The sequence below is a fragment of the Gopherus flavomarginatus genome, chromosome 2 (assembly GCF_025201925.1).
Source record: "Gopherus flavomarginatus isolate rGopFla2 chromosome 2, rGopFla2.mat.asm, whole genome shotgun sequence".
NCBI lineage: Eukaryota > Metazoa > Chordata > Testudines > Testudinidae > Gopherus > Gopherus flavomarginatus.
The window spans coordinates 302,414,976-302,433,763 of record NC_066618.1 but is presented as its reverse complement, the minus strand read 5'-3'; the positions used below and the strand labels follow the sequence as shown (position 1 = coordinate 302,433,763).

Below are 18,788 nucleotides of genomic sequence, written 5' to 3'. Positions count from 1 at the left end.
GTTAATATCCGTGCTCTGTACAGCTCCAGGAGTTCCTGTCTCTTCTCTTCAGGGATGTAGTTAGAGAAGAGCAGGTCCCACACTGAGACCTTTTGCTCATGGAACTCACCAGCCGGCACATCAACCATGGTAGACTTTAAGGCCTTTTCCAGTTTTTTCTCTTCATGCAAGTCAACATCCTCAGCTTTCTCTAAGGTCATCGTGTCTTTGTTGGGAGTTTTCACATTAATCACAAATTTCCTGCTTGTAGCTTCTTTTTTCCTAATGAGGGTGGTGACCACAGTTATCACCTGGTCTGTGGTTAATATCCCAGCTCTGTGCAGCTCCAGGAGCTCCTGTCTCTTCTCTTCAGGGATGTAATTAGAGAAGAGCAGGTCCCACACTGAGACCTTTCGACCTTGGAACTGACTGACAGGTCCATCTATGGTTGTAGCTTTTAAGATGTTGTCCCTTTGTGTATCATGTGGAGAATGGGCAACTACAGCTTCCTGCAAAGTTATCTCCTCTCTGGTTGGACTTTTGACGCTTGTCATGAATTGCCTACTTGTATCTTCTGTTGTTGTTATGATGCTAGTGATGATGGGTATCATCTGTTCAATGGTTAAAACCCTTGCTCTATACAATGCCAGGAGCTCCTGCCTCTTCTCTTGAGGAATGTATTTAGAGAAGAGAAGATCTAACAAGGAAACATTTTGCCCTTGGAACTCACCAGCATTTACATAGATGGTCACATGCTTTAAGGACTTTCTCAAGTGTTTCTCTTGTGAATGGGCATCCTCAGCCTTGTCTGATGTTACCTCCATTTTACTGGGAACTTCTGTGTTTATACATAGATTACAGATCCCTTTTTCCACCTCGGTAACGCTGGTGATGAGGATGGTTATCATTTCTTGAATGGTTAGCGTCCCTGTTCTGTACTTTTTCAGAAGCTCCTGTCTTTTGATATCAGAGATGTAACTAGAGAAGAGAAGCTCCCACAGGGAAACCTCCTGCCATTTGAATTCCCCGACAGGAACGTCGACAGTCTCTGACCGCAAAATGTTTTCCAAATGTTTGTCACACGGAGAGGCAGGAGTCTCAACTTCCTCTGATGTTGTTGTCTCCACACTGGGACTTTCCCCATGTCCTGGTGGACGGTGACTTTTCTCCTCTGTTTTGCTTACAATGGTGGTGACGATGGTTTTCATTTGCTCCGTGGTTAATATCCCAGCTCTGTGCAACTGCAAAAGCTCCTTCCTCTTCTCTTCGGGGATGTATTTGGAGAAGAGCAGATCCCACACAGAGACTTTTCGGCCATGGAACTCGCCTGCTGGCACCTCCACCAGGGTTGACTTTAAGGCCTTTTCCGTTTGTTGCTCTTCAAAGGAGGGGACATCTTTGTCTTTCTCAGATGGTGTTCTTGTCTCTTTGCAAGGGGTTTTCTCTGTTGTGGGGAGTTTTCTGCTTTTCCCTTTGGCCTCAGTAATGCTGGAGGTGAGGATGGTTATCATTTCTTGAATGGTTAGCGTCCCTGCTCTGTACTTTTTCAGAAGCTCCTGTCTTTCGGTTTCAGAGACATAGCTAGAGAAGAGAAGCTCCCACAGGGAAACCTCCTGCCATTTGAATTCCCCAACAGGAACATCGACAGTCTCTGACCGCAAAATGTTTTCCAAATGTTTGTCGCACGGTGAGTCGGGAGTCTCAGCTTCCTCTGATGTTGTTGTCTCCACAGTGGGACTTTCCCCATGTCCTGGTGGACGGTGACTTTTCTCCTCTGTTTTGCTTACGATGGTGGTGACGATGGTTTTCATTTGCTCCGTAGTTAATATCCCAGTTCTGTGCAACTGCAAAAGCTCCTTCCTCTTCTCTTCGGGGATGTATTTGGAGAAGAGCAGATCCCACACAGAGACTTTTCGGCCATGGAACTCGCCTGCTGGCACCTCCACCAGGGTTGACTTTAAGGCCTTTTCCGTTTGTTGCTCTTCAAAGGAGGGGACATCTTTGTCTTTCTCAGATGGTGTCCTTGTCTCTTTGCAAGGGGTTTCCTTTGTTGTGGGGAGTTTTCTGCTTTTCCCTTCGGCCTCAGTAATGTTGGTGGTGAGGATGGTTATCATTTCTTGAATGGTTAGCGTCCCTGCTCTGTACTTTTTCAGAAGCTCCTGTCTTTTGATTTCAGAGATGTAGCTAGAGAAGAGAAGCTCCCACAGGGAAACCTCTTGCCATTTGAATTCCCCGACAGGAACGTCGACAGTCTCTGACCGCAAAGCGATTTCCAAATGTTTCTTGCATAGTGAGGCAGGAGTCTCAGCTTCCTCTGATGTTGTTGTCTCCACACTGGAACTTTCCCCATGTCCTGGTGGACGGTGACTTTTCTCCTCTGTTTTGCTTACAATGGTGGTGACGATGGTTTTCATTTGCTCCGTGGTTAATATCCCAGCTCTGTGCAGCCGCAAAAGCTCCTTCCTCTTCTCTTCGGGGATGTATTTGGAGAAGAGCAGATCCCACACAGAGACTTTTCGGCCATGGAACTCGCCTGCTGGCACCTCCACCAGGGTTGACTTTAAGGCCTTTTCCATTTGTTGCTCTTCAAAGGAGGGGACATCTTTGTCTTTCTCAGATGGTGTTCTTGTCTCTTTGCAAGGGGTTTTCTTTGTTGTGGGGAGTTTTCTGCTTTTCCCTTTGGCCTCAGTAATGCTGGAGGTGAGGATGGTTATCATTTCTTGAATGGTTAGCGTCCCTGCTCTGTACTTTTTCAGAAGCTCCTGTCTTTTGGTTTCAGAGACATAGCTAGAGAAGAGAAGCTCCCACAGGGAAACCTCCTGCCATTTGAATTCCCCAACAGGAACATCGACAGTCTCTGACCGCAAAATGTTTTCCAAATGTTTGTCGCACGGTGAGTCGGGAGTCTCAGCTTCCTCTGATGTTGTTGTCTCCACACTGGGACTTTCCCCATGTCCTGGTGGACGGTGACTTTTCTCCTCTGTTTTGCTTACAATGGTGGTGACGATGGTTTTCATTTGCTCCGTGGTTAATATCCCAGTTCTGTGCAACTGCAAAAGCTCCTTCCTCTTCTCTTCGGGGATGTATTTGGAGAAGAGCAGATCCCACACAGAGACTTTTCGGCCATGGAACTCGCCTGCCGGCACCTCCACCAGGGTTGACTTTAAGGCCTTTTCCGTTTGTTGCTCTTCAAAGGAGGGGACATCTTTGTCTTTCTCAGATGGTGTTCTTGTCTCTTTGCAAGGGGTTTTCTTTGTTGTGGGGAGTTTTCTGCTTTTCCCTTCGGCCTCAGTAATGTTGGTGGTGAGGATGGTTATCATTTCTTGAATGGTTAGCGTCCCTGCTCTGTACTTTTTCAGAAGCTCCTGTCTTTTGATTTCAGAGATGTAGCTAGAGAAGAGAAGCTCCCACAGGGAAACCTCTTGCCATTTGAATTCCCCGACAGGAACGTCGACAGTCTCTGACCGCAAAGCGTTTTCCAAATGTTTCTTGCATAGTGAGGCAGGAGTCTCAGCTTCCTCTGATGTTGTTGTCTCCACACTGGAACTTTCCCCATGTCCTGGTGGACGGTGACTTTTCTCCTCTGTTTTGCTTACAATGGTGGTGACGATGGTTTTCATTTGCTCCGTGGTTAATATCCCAGCTCTGTGCAGCTGCAAAAGCTCCTTCCTCTTCTCTTCGGGGATGTATTTGGAGAAGAGCAGATCCCACACAGAGACTTTTCGGCCATGGAACTCGCCTGCTGGCACCTCCACCAGGGTTGACTTTAAGGCCTTTTCCATTTGTTGCTCTTCAAAGGAGGGGACATCTTTGTCTTTCTCAGATGGTGTTCTTGTCTCTTTGCAAGGGGTTTTCTTTGTTGTGGGGAGTTTTCTGCTTTTCCCTTTGGCCTCAGTAATGCTGGAGGTGAGGATGGTTATCATTTCTTGAATGGTTAGCGTCCCTGTTCTGTACTTTTTCAGAAGCTCCTGTCTTTTGGTTTCAGAGACATAGCTAGAGAAGAGAAGCTCCCACAGGGAAACCTCCTGCCATTTGAATTCCCCAACAGGAACATCGACAGTCTCTGACCGCAAAATGTTTTCCAAATGTTTGTCGCACGGTGAGTCGGGAGTCTCAGCTTCCTCTGATGTTGTTGTCTCCACACTGGGACTTTCCCCATGTCCTGGTGGACGGTGACTTTTCTCCTCTGTTTTGCTTACAATGGTGGTGACGATGGTTTTCATTTGCTCCGTGGTTAATATCCCAGCTCTGTGCAACTGCAAAAGCTCCTTCCTCTTCTCTTCGGGGATGTATTTGGAGAAGAGCAGATCCCACACAGAGACTTTTCGGCCATGGAACTCGCCTGCTGGCACCTCCACCAGTGTGGACTTTAAGGCTTTTTCCGTTTGTTGCTCTTCAAAGGAGGGGACATCTTTGTCTTTCTTAGGTGGCGTCCTTGTCTCTTTGCTGGGGTTTTTCCTAGTTGTGGGGAGTTTTCTGCTTTTCCCTTCAATCTCGGTGATGATGGTGGTGATGACGGTTATCATTTCAAGAATGGCAAGTGTCCCTGCTTTGTACTTTTTTAGTAGCTCTTGTCTTTTCTCTTCAGGGACGTATTTGGAGAAGAGCAGATCCCACACAGAGACCTTTTGCCCTTCGAACTCGCCCCCCGGGCCGTCGACTGTCGTAGTCTTCAAGGCCTTCTCCCGTTTTTCATCTCTCTGCGCACGGGCAGCCTCGGCGTTCTGTGACGTTGCCCATTGTGTGCTCAGACTTTTCATGTGCCCGGGCTCTCTGCTGCTTTTTTGCTCGGCCTCGGTGATGAGAGTGGTGATGATGGTTGTCATTTCCTGAATGGTTAGCGTCCCCGCTTTGTACTTCTTCAGAAGCTCCTGCCTTTTTTGGTAAGGGACGTATCTGGAGAAGAGAAGCTCCCACACGGTCACGTTCTGCCCCTGGAAGAGTCCCACGCTGACGGTGGCAGGGGCAGACTGTAAGGAGATTCGTGTTTTTTCATCTAGCTGGAAGAGCACGGAGCCTTTGTGCATGAGCTGAAGCATCAGGAGCCCCGTATCTGGGTCTGGGATGCATCTGCTGAGGAGCTGCATGTAGGTGAGGTTCTCGTGCGTGTTGGGGTCGAAACAGCTTCTGCTGTGATTTTGGGGGTCAGAAAGTATCCGGTTCAACTCTTGGTCGAAGTAGCCCCGCTTGTAAGCCACCTCCACGGGGAGGCGGTGACTGTGCACGGGGTCGATGATGCCGCCGGTGGCGATCTGGGCCTCCAGCAGGCGGATGCCGTGGTCTTTGACTATCAGGTCTCTGTCCATGGCCTGGAAGAGGGAGATCTTGTTGCCTGTGTAGGGGTCAGTGTATCCGGTCACTGCTCTCTCTGCAGAGAGCAGCTTCCCGTGATAATCTCTACCTGTCAGTCCAGCAGCGAGTGCGTCTCTCACCGGAACCTTCTTGTTCTTCACTGGGTCGATGATGAACCCTGTGGCAGCCTGTGCCTCCAGCAGCACCAGCGCAGTCCCCGGTGTGAGAACGCCTCTCATCATGGCCTGGTAGATGCTCATCTTCTCTTTGCTGGACTGAACAAGGACTCCAGCGATGGCATTAATCCCTCCCGGACCCATTTCTCCATAGGCAGTCGCTGCCTGCCAGCTCTCCATCTGTCTGTCTAGTTGCTCAGGGTTCACCATTTGGGAAGTTGTCCCCTCACGCTTTGTTGCTTGTAATGGGCAGATCTCCTATCTCCTGGGGCAGCACGCGGCTCTGCAGGGAGAGAGAAGGCTCCATGAGACACAGGCATTGGTACAAAGTGGAAAAGAGAAATATCTGCCCAGACATGACAGCAAATTCAGATAGAGACAGGGAGCCGCACACTGCTGCCCCTTCTGTGATCAGCTTTCTCTGAAGAACATGCACCTGCCAAACCCCCACCCCCACCAGTGCCTTCTGCAGGAGTGTCACCTGGGCACACCTGCCTCTGCGCTCCTCAGACAATGGGACACAGCCAGGCTCAGGCAGATTTATTACCCGCCCTCTGGCCGACATTGTCTCGATATTTCACCAAAGGAGGCACGTGGGGTTCCTGTCAAAAGCTAAGAATTGGCTGATTGTCGTAGTTATTGTGAGGTGTTTGTAGGGGAACCAGTTTTAGAGCTCTGTAACGTGTAGAGTACCATGTTCTAAATGTGTTGGGAGAGCTGACCCAATCGACATCAGAACAATGGATGTCCCTTGACTGAGCCAGTTTGTGTTTCCAGCCTGGGCCACATGCAGGCTTCAGCATTTATAGATTCATAGATTCTAGGACTGGAAGGGAACTCAAGAGGTCATCGAGTCCAGTCCCCTGCCCTCATGGCAGGACCAAATACTGTCTAGACCATCCCTGATAGACAAACCCAAAGACCTCCAATAAATGCCTCTGCCCCAGGGACGTCTGGGTTGTTGTGGGACAATAGTTTGTAAGCAAGGGAACTGGATACTCCTGGGGGAATTCTGCGCCCAACAATTAAAAATTCCATGCACCATATTTTAAAATTCTGCAAATTTTATTTGTCAAAATAACACTGTATAATCACACCAGTTTCAATTATGTTGGTAATTTATTTCAAAATACCCATCAGCAATACAGAGACAAAAATTTCCCCAGGAGTAGAGAGTTACAGAAACTCCTACGACAACCCAGTTCCTGCTCCTCTTCCCCCTCCCCCCATAGCCCAGTCATGGCCCCTGAAGACCAGACACTCTCTCACCTCCTCCCCCACCCCTGAGCCCACCGGGAGGGGCCAGACACTCTCACCTCAACCCCCCTAGAGCCCAGACACTCACATCCCCAACCCCCTTCCCAGAACCCAGCCATGCCCCCCCCATCCCAGACACACCCCCCTCCCCCTCAGAGCCCAGTCAGGGGGCCAGACACTCACCCCAGAGCCCAACTGCACCCCCCATCCAGACACTGCACCCCTTATCCCTACTCCCCAGAGCCCAGCTGCCCCCAGCCCCGGCCCAGGCACTCACAGACCCTAACCCCTCAGAGCCCAGCTGCCCCCCCGGCCCAGGCACTCACAGACCCTAACCCCCCAGAGCCCAGCTGTGTCCCCTGGCCCAGACACTCACAGACCCTAACCCCTCAGAGCCCAGCTGTGTCCCCTGGCCCAGACACTCACAGACCCTAACCCCTCAGAGCCCAGCTGTGTCCCCTGGCCCAGGCACTCACAGACCCTAACCCCTCAGAGCCCAGCTGCCCCCCCTGGCCCAGGCACTCACAGACCCTAACCCCCTCAGAGCCCAGCTGCACCCCCCTGGCTCAGACACTCACAGACCCTAACCCTCCAGAGCCCAGCTGCACCCCCGCCCTCTGGCCCAGGCATTCACAGACCCTAACCCCCCAGAGCCCAGCTGCCCCCCCCCCAGGCACTCACAGACCCTAACCCTCCAGAGCCCAGCTGCATCCCCCCCCCGGCCCAGGCATTCACAGACCCTGACCCTCCAGAGCCCAGCTGCACCCCGCTGGCTCAGACACTCACAGACCCTAACCCCCAGAGCCCAGCTGCACCCCCCTCACCCAGGCACTCACAGACCCTAACCCCCCAGAGCCCAGCTGCACCCCCCGGCCCAGGGACTCACAGACCCTAACCCCCCAGAGCCCAGCTGCACCCCCCTGGCCCAGACACTCACAGACCCTAACCTCCCAGAGCCCAGCTGCCCCCCCTCACCCAGGCACTCATAGACCCTAACCCTCCAGAGCCTAGATGCACCCCCCTCACCCAGACACTCACAGACCCTAACCCCCCAGAGCCCAGCTGCACCCCCCTCACCCAGACACTCACAGACCCTAACCCCCCAGAGCCCAGCTGCACCCCCCTCACCCAGGCACTTACAGACCCTGACCCTCCAGAGCCCAGCTGCACCCCACCCATCCTGGCCCAGGCATTCACAGACCCTAACCCCCAGAGCCAAGCTGTGCCCCCCCCCCGGCCCAGGCACTCACAGACTCTAACCCCCCCAGAGCCCAAGCCTGATGCTAGCTCCCAGGCTTACATGAAGTTTCCTGCATGCTGCCACGTCCTTCAGGGCATGTGGGAAACTGCAGCTGCTGGAAACCCTCCAATTCCCTTTCCCTCCCCCTGGCCTTGTCTTCTATTTGAGAGCTGCACTCTGCCGAGTCCAGCAGCCCCTACTGGCAGCAAACATCTCTGCAGCCTATATCTATGGAGGAAAAGGAAATTCTGCGCTCCCAACATTAATTTCTGCAAAATTCTGCATTGGTCAGTGGTGCAGAATTCCCCGAGGAGTAAACTAGGAGGCATCCATTACAAAGGAGTAACTCTGCCAGCGGGGGCTGTCCTCTGGCAGGGGGAGCCCAATTGCCGGATGGGACCAGCTGTGTAGAACTGATTTACATAATAAATAAGAACGGCCCTACTGGGTCAGACTAAAAGTCCATCTAGCCCAGTATCCTGCCTTCCAACAGTGCCAGGTGCCCCAGAGGGAATGAACAGAACAGGTAACCATCAAGTGATCCATCCCCCATTGCCCATTCCCAGCTTCTGACAGAGGCTAGGGACTCCATCCCTGCCCATCCTGGCTAATAGCACTGGTCTACAATTTTTGAGAAGTTGTCTGCTTCAGAGATAAAATGTGATATTTATTATGTATTTTGATGTGCTGAATTCAAATATGACAATTAAACAACTAATTGGCTACTGTTTCTAAGATATTTAAGTTTTTACATTTTATGTCTATATATATTGTGTAGATAGTAGAGTTTTAATCATAAATTGTAAACCTAGATCTTTTCATGTGTTTATGGTTGCTTTACATGATAATATTTCACCTGTCCTGTTTATGTCACACTTTAAAAATCAGCAAAAGGGTTATATAAATAAAATTTATTATGCAACAAAAGGCAAAAAACTATTCTGTACATAGTTTAGTCCTATTCAGTGTCTACTCGGCGCTTCTTGGCTTGTCTCTTGTATTCATTAAATGGAGCATCTCTTGTCACTGTCCAGCAATAGTTTGCAAGCATGGATGGGCTCCATTTGCCCTGATAGCCTGCCAGGAGATTCCACTGCTGTAGTCTGGAGCCCAACAGCTCTGCCTTGCTCTTGGGTAGTTCCAAATCCCTGACAAGGTCATTCAGTTCACCTTGTGTTATGAGGTGTGGTTCAGAGGAGGAGGATGGGAGAAAATGTGGGTCCTGTGACATTGATGGTTCAGGACCAGAAGTTTCATCCTCTTCCTCTTCCTCGTCTGACTCAAGTGAGAATGATTCTGGTGCATCAGGAACCGGCAGTCCTTCTCCGTGGGGTACTGGGCATATAGCTGATGGAATATTTGGATAATGCACAGTCCATTTTTTCTTCTTTGACACCTTTCCCAACTGGAGGCACCATGCAGAAGTAACAATTGCTGGTATGATCTGTTGGCTCTCTCCAAATCATTGGCACTGCAAAAGGCATAGATTTCCTTTTCCTGTTCAACCACTGGCTAAAATGTGTTGCACAAATGTTGCAGCATATGTGTGGGGCCCACCTCTTGTCCTGATCTCCAATTTTGCAGCCAAAATAAAGGTGATAGGCTTTCTTAAGCATAGTGGTTATACTGCACTTTTGTGATGCAAAAGTCACTTCACCACAAACATAGCAGAAGTTATCTGCACTGTTCACACAAGTACGAGGCATCTCTGCTCACTTTGGCTAAACAGAAATGTGTCCCTTTGCAAAATCAAACACTGACAAATAAGAGAGCATGACACTGTATGATTTCTAGGGCTGATATAAGGCAATTTGTTCAGCAGAGTGAAGAAAGCTTCGTTATGATTGCATCATCCATGACTTCTAGGAATAACATGATGCAATTCATATCACGTCTGATGCAATACCAGCTTCAGATTGCATCATTCATTGTTTTGCGTAAAAAGCAAGTACTGTCCAAACCCAGTCATAGATTTATTCATAGATCCAGTCAAAGATGTATTTTAGTCATTTCTGGTTTAAATTGAGATCCCTTCCCTTTATAACTCACTTATCCTCCGCCATTCCCAAGTCAAGGGTCGTCTATACTGACCCAATAGCATACCTTGAAAACTAGAGCCAATCAACAATTTTAAGCATCATTTTCGTTCTCAGTGACCCAGAATTAGTAAAGTTGGACTACATTTATTTCAGAAGCATTTTGGCTGTAGAGCAGTGTAGCCATCGATGGACCTATCCTCCATGAATTTATCTAGTTCTATTTTGAACCCTGTTATGGTCTTGGCCTTCACAACATCCTCTGGCAGAGTTCCATCGGTTGACTGTAAGTTGTGTGAAGAAAAACTGCCTTTTGTTTGTTTTAAACCTGCTCCCTATTAATTTCATTTGGTGACCCCTAGTTCTTGTGTTATGAGACGTAGTAAACAACACTTCCTTATCTACTTTCTCTACACTAGTCATGATTTTATAGACCTCAATCATATCTCCCCTTAGTTGCCTCTTTTCCAAGCTGAAAAGTCCCCGTCTTATTAATCTCTCCTCATGTGGAAGCCATTCCATACCCCTAATCATTTTTGCTGCCATTTTTGGAAACTTTTCCAATTCCAATATATCTTTTATGAGATGGGGTGACTACATCTGCATGCAGTATTCAAGATGTGGGTGTACCATGGATTTATATAGAGGCGTTATATTATTTTCTGTCCTATTATCTATCCCTTTCTTAATGATTCCCAGCATTCTGTTTGCTTTTTTGACTGCCGCTGCACATCGAGTGGATGTTTTCAGAGAACTCTCCACACTGACTTCAAGATCTCTTTCTTGACTGGTAAGAGCTAATTTAGACTCCATCATTTTATATGTATAGCTGGGATGATGTTTTCCAATGTGCATTACTTTGCATTTATCAACATTGAATTTCATCTGCCATTTTGTTGCCCCATCACCCAGTTTTGTGAGATCCCTTTGTAGCTCTTCACAGTCTACTTTGGAGTTAACTATCTTGAGTAGTTTTGTACCATCTGCCAATTTTTCCACCTCACTGTTTACCCCTTTTCCAGATCATTTATGAATATGTTGAATAGGACTGAGCCCAGTAGAGAACCCTGGGGAACACCACTATTTATCTCTCTCCATTCTGAAAACTGACCATTTATTCCTACCCTTTATTTCCTATCTTTTAACCAGTAACTGATCCATGAGAGCATCAGTCCATGAGAGCATTTGGGGTAGATATAGCAAATGAGACAGGAAAGGAAAGGTACTTGTTAATGTGTAGAGGCCATTGAGCGTATCTTCGGTTTGTCTTTCACTTCTAATATTATGTTTTCAAATCTTTTTACTTGCCTTTAGTTTGAGTCCTTATCTCAAGCCTGTTGAATCAACGTCAGGTTGCTTTTACTAGAGATATGTCTAAGTGCCTTGTGCTAGCAAGCGTGTGACACTGAGGTGCAGCCACTGACAGGGGGTGCCCTGCCTCCCAGAGGCAGGAGATCGGTGTGTGCTGCAGGTATCCAGAAGGAAGGGCTGGGAACTTGAATGTAACAAAGTGGGGTGTGTAAATCACCAGCCTGCAGAGGGGAAGAGTAGGGCTTGTGGGGTCAGAGCACAGCGCTGGCGTTGGCAGCACCATAGGCGGCAGGTTATATACATTTGCAGTGCCCGAGAACCAGGAATATTTAGGGCTGGGGGCCCTGCTCCAGCAATATTTGGAGCTGGGTCTCTCCCCCGGCCCTGCCTGGATCGGGCCCCGGCCCCTGCGGGTCCCCCCCCCGCGCTGCCGCGTCCCTGCCTGGAGCGGGTCCCGGCCTCCGCCTGCCACCCCTCCCCCTGCGCGTCCCCCCTGCTTGTACTGCCCTGGTGGAAGGGCTCCCAGCAGAACTGCTGTCTGCTGCTCCAGGGTCCTAGTGCCTGCCACCTACTAATGACAGGGTAGGCTGCCCTTACCCTGCCCTTCCACCCTAGACCTGAGCCCTTCCAATGCTCCAAACCCTCATCCCCAGCCCTCATCCCCCCCGCACCTGAATCCTCTGAGGCTGCCCTGAGCCCACCCCCGCAGCATGAACCCCTCATCCTCAGCTCCAACCCTCATCCCTCCGCACCCTGATCCTCTGCCCCAGCCCTGACCCCCCTGCAGCATGAACCCTTCATCCTCAGCCCCAACCCTCATCCCTCCGCACCCTGATCCTCTGCCCCAGCCCTGACCCCCCTGCAGCATGAACCCTTCATCCTCAGCCCCAACCCTCATCCCCCCGCACCCTCATCCTCTGCCCCAGCCCTGAACCCCCTGTGGCATGAACCCCTCATCCTCAGCCGCAACCCTCATCCCTCCGCACCCTGATCCTCTGCCCCAGCCCTGAACCCCCTGTGGCATGAACCCCTCATCCTCAGCCACAACCCTCATCCCTCCGCACCCTGATCCTCTGCCCCAGCCCTGAACCCCCTGCAGCATGAACCCCTCATCCTCAGCCCCAGCCCTCATCCCTCCGCACCCTGATCCTCTGCCCCATCCCTGAGCGCCCCCCCCCACAGCATGAACCCCTCATCCTCAGCCCCAACCCTCATTCCTCCACACCCTGATCCTCTGCCCCAGCCCTGAACCTCCCTGTGGCATGAACCCCTCATCCTCAGCCCCAACCCTCATCCCTCTGCACCCTGATCCTCTGCCCCATCCCTGAGCGCCCCCCCCACAGCATGAACCCCTCATCCTCAGCCCCAACCCTCATTCCTCCACACCCTGATCCTCTGCCCCAGCCCTGAACCTCCCTGTGGCATGAACCCCTCATCCTCAGCCCCAACCCTCATCCCTCTGCACCCTGATCCTCTGCCCCAGCCCTGAATCCCCTGCAGCATGAACCCCTCATCCTCAGCCCCAACCCTCATCCCTCCACACCCTGATCCTCTGCCCCAGCCCTGAGCGCCCCCTCCACAGCATGAACCCCTCATCCTCAGCCCCAACCCTCATTCCTCCACACCCTGATCCTCTGCCCCAACCCTGAACCCCCTGCAGCATGAACCCCTCATCCTCAGCCCCAACCCTCATTCCTCCACACCCTGATCCTCTGCCCCAGCCCTGAACCCCTCTGTGGCATGAACCCCTCATCCTCAGCCCCAGTCCTCATCCCTCCACACCCTAATCCTCTGCCCCAGCCCTGAGCCCCCTATGGAGAATGAACCCCTCATCCTCAGCCCCAACCCTCCTCCCCCGGCACCCTGATCCTCTGCCCCAGCCCTGACCCCCCTGCAGCATGAACCCCTCATCCTCAGCACCAACCCTCATCCCTCCGCACCCTGATCCTCTGCCCCAGCCCTGAGCGCCCCCCCCACAGCATGAACCCCTCATACTCAGCCCCAACCCTCATCCCTCCGCACCCTGATCCTCTGCCCCAGCCCTGAGCGCCCCCCCCACAGCATGAACCCCTCATCCTCAGCCCCAACCCTCATCCCTCCGCACCCTGATCCTCTGCCCCAACCCTGAACCCCCTGCAGCATGAACCCCTCATCCTCAGCCCCAACCCTCATTCCTCCACACCCTGATCCTCTGCCCCAGCCCTGAGCGCCCCCCCCCACAGCATGAACCCCTCATCCTCAGCCCCAACCCTCAGCCCTCCGCACCCTGATCCTCTGCCCCAGCCCTGAACCCCCCTGAAGCATGAACCCCTCATCCTCAGCCCCAACCCTCATCTCTCTGCACCCTGATCCTCTGCCCCAGCCCTGAGCCCCCCCGCAGCATGAACCCCTCATCCTCAGCCTCAACCCTCATCCCTCCGCACCCTGATCCTCTGCTCCAACCCTGAACCCCCTGCAGCATGAACCCCTCATCCTCAGCCCCACAGCCCTCACCCAACAGACCAAACCTCTTCCCTAGCCCTGAGCCCCCCCCATCATGAAACCTTCATCCTCAGCCCCACAACCTTCACCCCTGCACTCCTTCCTATCTCCAAACTCCCTCCTAGAGCATGCAGCCCCTCCCCCTTCCTACATCCCCACCCCCATCCCAGAGCCTGCAGCCAAACTCCGTCCCAAAGCCTGCACCCCTCCCCCCCTCCTGCACACCCACTCCCTGCCCCTGCCCGGAGCCTGCACCCAGCACCCAAACTCCGTCCCAAAGCCTGCACCCCTTACCCCTTCCTACACCCCCACCCCTAGCCCAAAGCCTGCACCCCAATCCCCAACCCAGGGCCTGCACCCCAGACCTCCCCCCCGAAACCCCGCCCAGAGTCTTAGGCAAGTGGGGGTGGAGTTGGGGGGCGGGTTCTGGGCACCACCAAAATTTCTACAAACTTGTCACCCATGGCAGCACCTGGTGTTTGAGGAGAGTGTCCCCTGGTAGGCACAGCTAGGGCTCTCTTCCACTGGGAGCAGGTGGTAGTGCTGCAGCCCAGACACCACTCTAACCCCAAGGCAATAGCAGAGGGAGCTGGCAGGGCACTTGGCCCCCTGTGCAGTGCTGTCGGCTCCTCCCAGCGGCACAGCGGGTTACTGACATTCCCATAGGGCTGTAGCTTTGCAAAGAAATGTCCAAAGGTGTCAGAGCGTCGCCAGGGCTGTAGTTATTGTGGGTTTGTTCCTGGTAGTGCAGGGGGCTCTTTTAACTCCTCCCCCCTTCCTGTTTCCTGTCCTTTCAGACTCCCAACAGCCAGTGCTCCCAGTTCTAATCACAAGCCGCATTTAAACACTACATTCCCTCCTCTCTTAAGAAATTCTCCCAATTAAAATAAACATTGTTGTTCTAACCACAGAAACAAATAGGAAAAAAGACACCATACCGTTGGCAGAAATATTATCACATACAGTCCCCAGCTAAAACCCCTCCAACGCATCATCAGGCATCTACAACCTATCCTGGACAATGATCCCACACTTTCACAGGCCTTGCGTGGCAGGCCAGTCCTCGCCCACAGGCAACCTGCCAACCTGAAACATATTCTCACCAGTAACTGCACACCACACCATAATAACTCTAGCTCAGGAACCAACCCATGCAACAAACCTCGATGCCAACTCTGCCCACATATCTACACCAGCGACACCATCACAGGACCTAACCAGATCAGCCACACCATCACCGGTTCATTCACCTGCACATCCACCAATGTAATATACGCCATCATATGCCAGCAATGCCCCTCTGCTATGTACATCGGCCAAGCTGGACAGTTGCTACGGAAAAGGATAAACGGATACAAATCAGATATTAGGAATGGCAATATACAAAAACCTGTAGGAGAACACTTAGACTCATAGACTCATAGGTCAGAAGGGACCAATCTGATCATCTAGTCTGACCTCCTGCACAAGGCAGGCCACAGAACCCCACCCATCCAATTTTATAACAACCCCTATCCCAGGACCGAGTTATTGAAATCCTCAAAAATGGTTTGAAGACCTCACTTCAACCTTCCTGGCCACACTATAGCAGACCTTAAGGTGGCCATCCTGCGGCAAAAAAACTTCAGGACCAGACTTCAAAGAGAAACTGCTGAGCTTCAGTTCATCTGCAAATTTGACACCATCAGCTCAGGATTAAACAAAGACTGTGAATGGCTTGCCAACTACAAAACCAGTTTCTTCTCCCTTGGTTTTCACACCTCAACTTCTAGAACAGGGCCTCATCCTCCCTGATTGAACTAATCTCATTATCTTTAGCTTACTTGCATATATATACACCTGCCCCTGGAAATTTTCACTACATGCATCTGACGAAGTGGGTATTCACCCACGAAAGCTCATGCTCCAAAACGTCTGTTAGTCTATAAGGTGCCACAGGATTCTTTGCTGCTATTACCCTGAAAACACTGTAGATACTACATAACATAGTCTCTAGTCCAGGCAGGTGGTCATCTGGGTCTGACAGGCCGTCTCTCAAGTCCTGGTTCCAGTGCAGTGTCGTCTTGTGTTGGTTCTACAGTGAAGTCATCCAATGCAGGCTGGGTGTTGGCATAATCTCCTCTTGGTGTACAGGCAGGTGCAAGATAAGAAGCATTCCAGACCTGCCCATCAGAAAGTCGATAGGTGTAAGGTCCCTTCTTCTCTATGATTTTAAGAGGAGCTGTGAATTTATGGTTCCCTTTGCATAAGATTCCAGGTTTTCGTATTCTAACGAAGGAACCACACTCAAACTTTGGTTCCTTAGCACCCTGTCATTTGTCTGTGAAAGCCTTATACAGGCAATTAAACAGTGACAAATTTTTAAAGTGCTTGTACACAAATGCTAGAAGTCTAAATAATAAGATGGGTGAACTAGAGTGTCTTGTGATAAAGGAGGATATTGATATAATAGGCATCACAGAAACCTGGTGGACTGAGGACAATCAATGGGATACTATCATTCTGGGGTACAAAATATATCGGAAGGACAGAACAGGTTGTGCAGGGGGAGGAGTGGCACTATATGTGAAAGAAAATGTGGATTCAAATGAAGTAAAAATCTTAAGCGAATCTACATGTTCCATAGAAGCTCTATGGATAGAAATGTCATGCTCTAATAAGAATATAACATTAGGGATCTATTATCGACCACCTGACCAGGACAGTAATAGTGATGATGAAATGCTGAGGGAAATTAGAGAGGCTATCAAAATTAAGAACTCAATAATAGTGGGGGATTTCAATTATCCCCATATTGACTTGGAACATTTCACTTCAGGACGAAATGCAGAGACAAAATTTCTGGATACTTTAAATAACTGCTTCTTGGAGCAGCTGGTACCGGAACCCACAAGGGGAGAGGCAACTCTAGATTTAGTCCTGACTGGAGAGCAGGAGCTGGTCCAAGAAGTAATAACAGGACCGCTTGGAAAGACCATAATATAATAACATTTAACATCCCTGTGGGGGAAGAACACCTCAACAGCCCAACACGCTGGCATTTAATTGCAAAAGGGGGAACTATACAAAAATGAGGGGTTAGTTAAACAGAAATTAAAAGGTACAGTGACTAAAGTGAAATCCCTGCAAGCTGCATGGGCCCTTTTTAAAGACACCAAAAAAGAGGCCCAACTTCAATGTATACCCCAAATCAAGAAACACAGTAAAAGAACTAAAAAAGTGCCACTGTGGCTTAACAACCATGTAAAAGAAGCAGCAAGAGATAAAAAGACTTCCTTTAAAAAGTGGAAGTCAAATCCTAGTAAGGCAAATAGAAAGGAGCACAAACACTGCCAGCTTAAGTGCAAGAGTGTAATAAGAAAAGCCAAAGAGGAGTTTGAAGAACGGCTAGCCCAAAACTCCAAAGGTAATAACAAAATGTTTTTTAAATACATCAGAAGCAGGAAGCCTGCTAAACAATCAGTGGGGCCCCTCGATGATAGAGATACAAAAAGAGCGCTTAAAGACGATGAAGTCTTTGTGGAGAAACTAAATGAATTCTTTGCTTCAGTCTTCACGGGTGAGGATGCTAGGGAGATTCCCAAACCTGAGCAGGTTTTTGTGGGTGACAAATCTGAGGAACTGTCACAGATTGAAGTGTCACTAGAGGAGGTTTTGGAATTAATTGATAAACTCAACATTAACAAGTCACAGGGACCAGATGGCATTCACCCAAGAGTTCTGAAAGAACTCAAATGTGAAGTTATGGAACTATTAACTAAGGTTTGTAACCTGTCCTTTAAATCGGCTTCGGTACCCAATGACTGGAAGTTAGCTAATGTAACGCCAATATTTAAAAAGGGCTCTAGAGGTGATCCCGGCAATTACAGACCTGTAAGTCTAATGTTGGTACCGGGCAAATTAGTCGAAACAATAGTAAAGAATAAAATTGTCAGACACATAGAAAAACATAAACTGTTGGGCAAAAGTCAACATAGTTTCTCTAAAGGAAAATCGTGTCTTACTAATCTATTAGAGTTCTTTGAAGGAGTCAACAAACACGTGGACAAGGGGGATCCAGTGGACATAGTGTACTTAGATTTCCAGAAAGCCTTTGACAAGGTCCCTAACCAAAGGCTCTTACGTAAATTAAGCTGTCATGGGATAAAAGGGAAGGTCCTTTCATGGATTGAGAACTGGTTAAAAGACAGGGAACAAAGAGTAGGAATTAATGGTAAATTCTCAGAATGGAGAGGGGTAACTAGTGGTGTTCCCCAAGGGTCAGTCCTCGGACCAATCCTATTCAACTTATTCATAAGTGATCTAGAGAAAGGGGTAAGCAGTGAGGTGACAAAGTTTGCAGATGATACTAAACTGCTCAAGATAGTTAAGACCAAAGCAGACTGTGAAGAAATTCAAAAAGATTTCACAAAACTAAGTGATTGGGCAACAAAATGGCAAATGAAATTTAATGTAGATAAATGTAAAGTAATGCACATTGGAAAAAATACCCCCAACTATACATACAATATGATGGGGGCTAATTTAGCTACAACAAATCAGGAAAAAGATCTTGGAGTAATTGTGGATAGTTCTCTGAAGATGTCCACGCAGTGTGCAGAGGCGGTCAAAAAAGCAAACAGGATGTTAGGAATCATTAAAAGGGATAGAGAATAAGATGGGGAATATATTATTGCCCTTATATAAATCAATGGAACACCCATATCTTGACTACTGCGTACAGATGTGGTCGACTCATCTCAAAAAAGATATACTGGCACCAGAGAAGGGCAACTAAAATGATTAGGGGTTTGGAGACGGTCCCATATGAGGAGAGATTAAAGAGGCTAGGCCTCTTCAGCTTGGAAAAGAGGAGACTAAGAGGGGATATGATAGAGGTATATAAAATCATGAGTGATGTGGAGAAAGTAGATAAGGAAAAGTTATTTACTTATTCCCATAATACAAGAACTAGGGATCACCATATGAAATTAATGGGCAGCAGGTTTAAAACAAATAAAAGGTAGTTCTTCTTCA

The 18,788-nt window shown here is 49.6% G+C and overlaps 1 protein-coding gene across 1 annotated transcript; it reads right to left on the bottom strand.

Moving 5' to 3' along the window:
* Window positions 1-3,357: 3,357 nt before the first annotated feature.
* On the bottom strand, window positions 3,358-5,657 carry LOC127044747 (epiplakin-like). Its single transcript, XM_050939807.1, has 2 exons — window positions 3,576-5,657; window positions 3,358-3,369 (listed from the first exon to the last, which is right to left on the bottom strand). Exons 1-2 carry the CDS (start codon window positions 5,655-5,657, stop codon window positions 3,358-3,360), a joined length of 2,094 nt encoding a protein of 697 aa, XP_050795764.1.
* Between the last annotated feature and the right edge of the window lie 13,131 nt (window positions 5,658-18,788).

Bases quoted from the DNA above. Each gene is read 5' to 3' on its own strand.
- LOC127044747 (XM_050939807.1), bottom strand. From the start codon at position 5,657: ATGGTGAACCCTGAGCAACTAGACAGACAGATGGAGAGCTGGCAGGCA.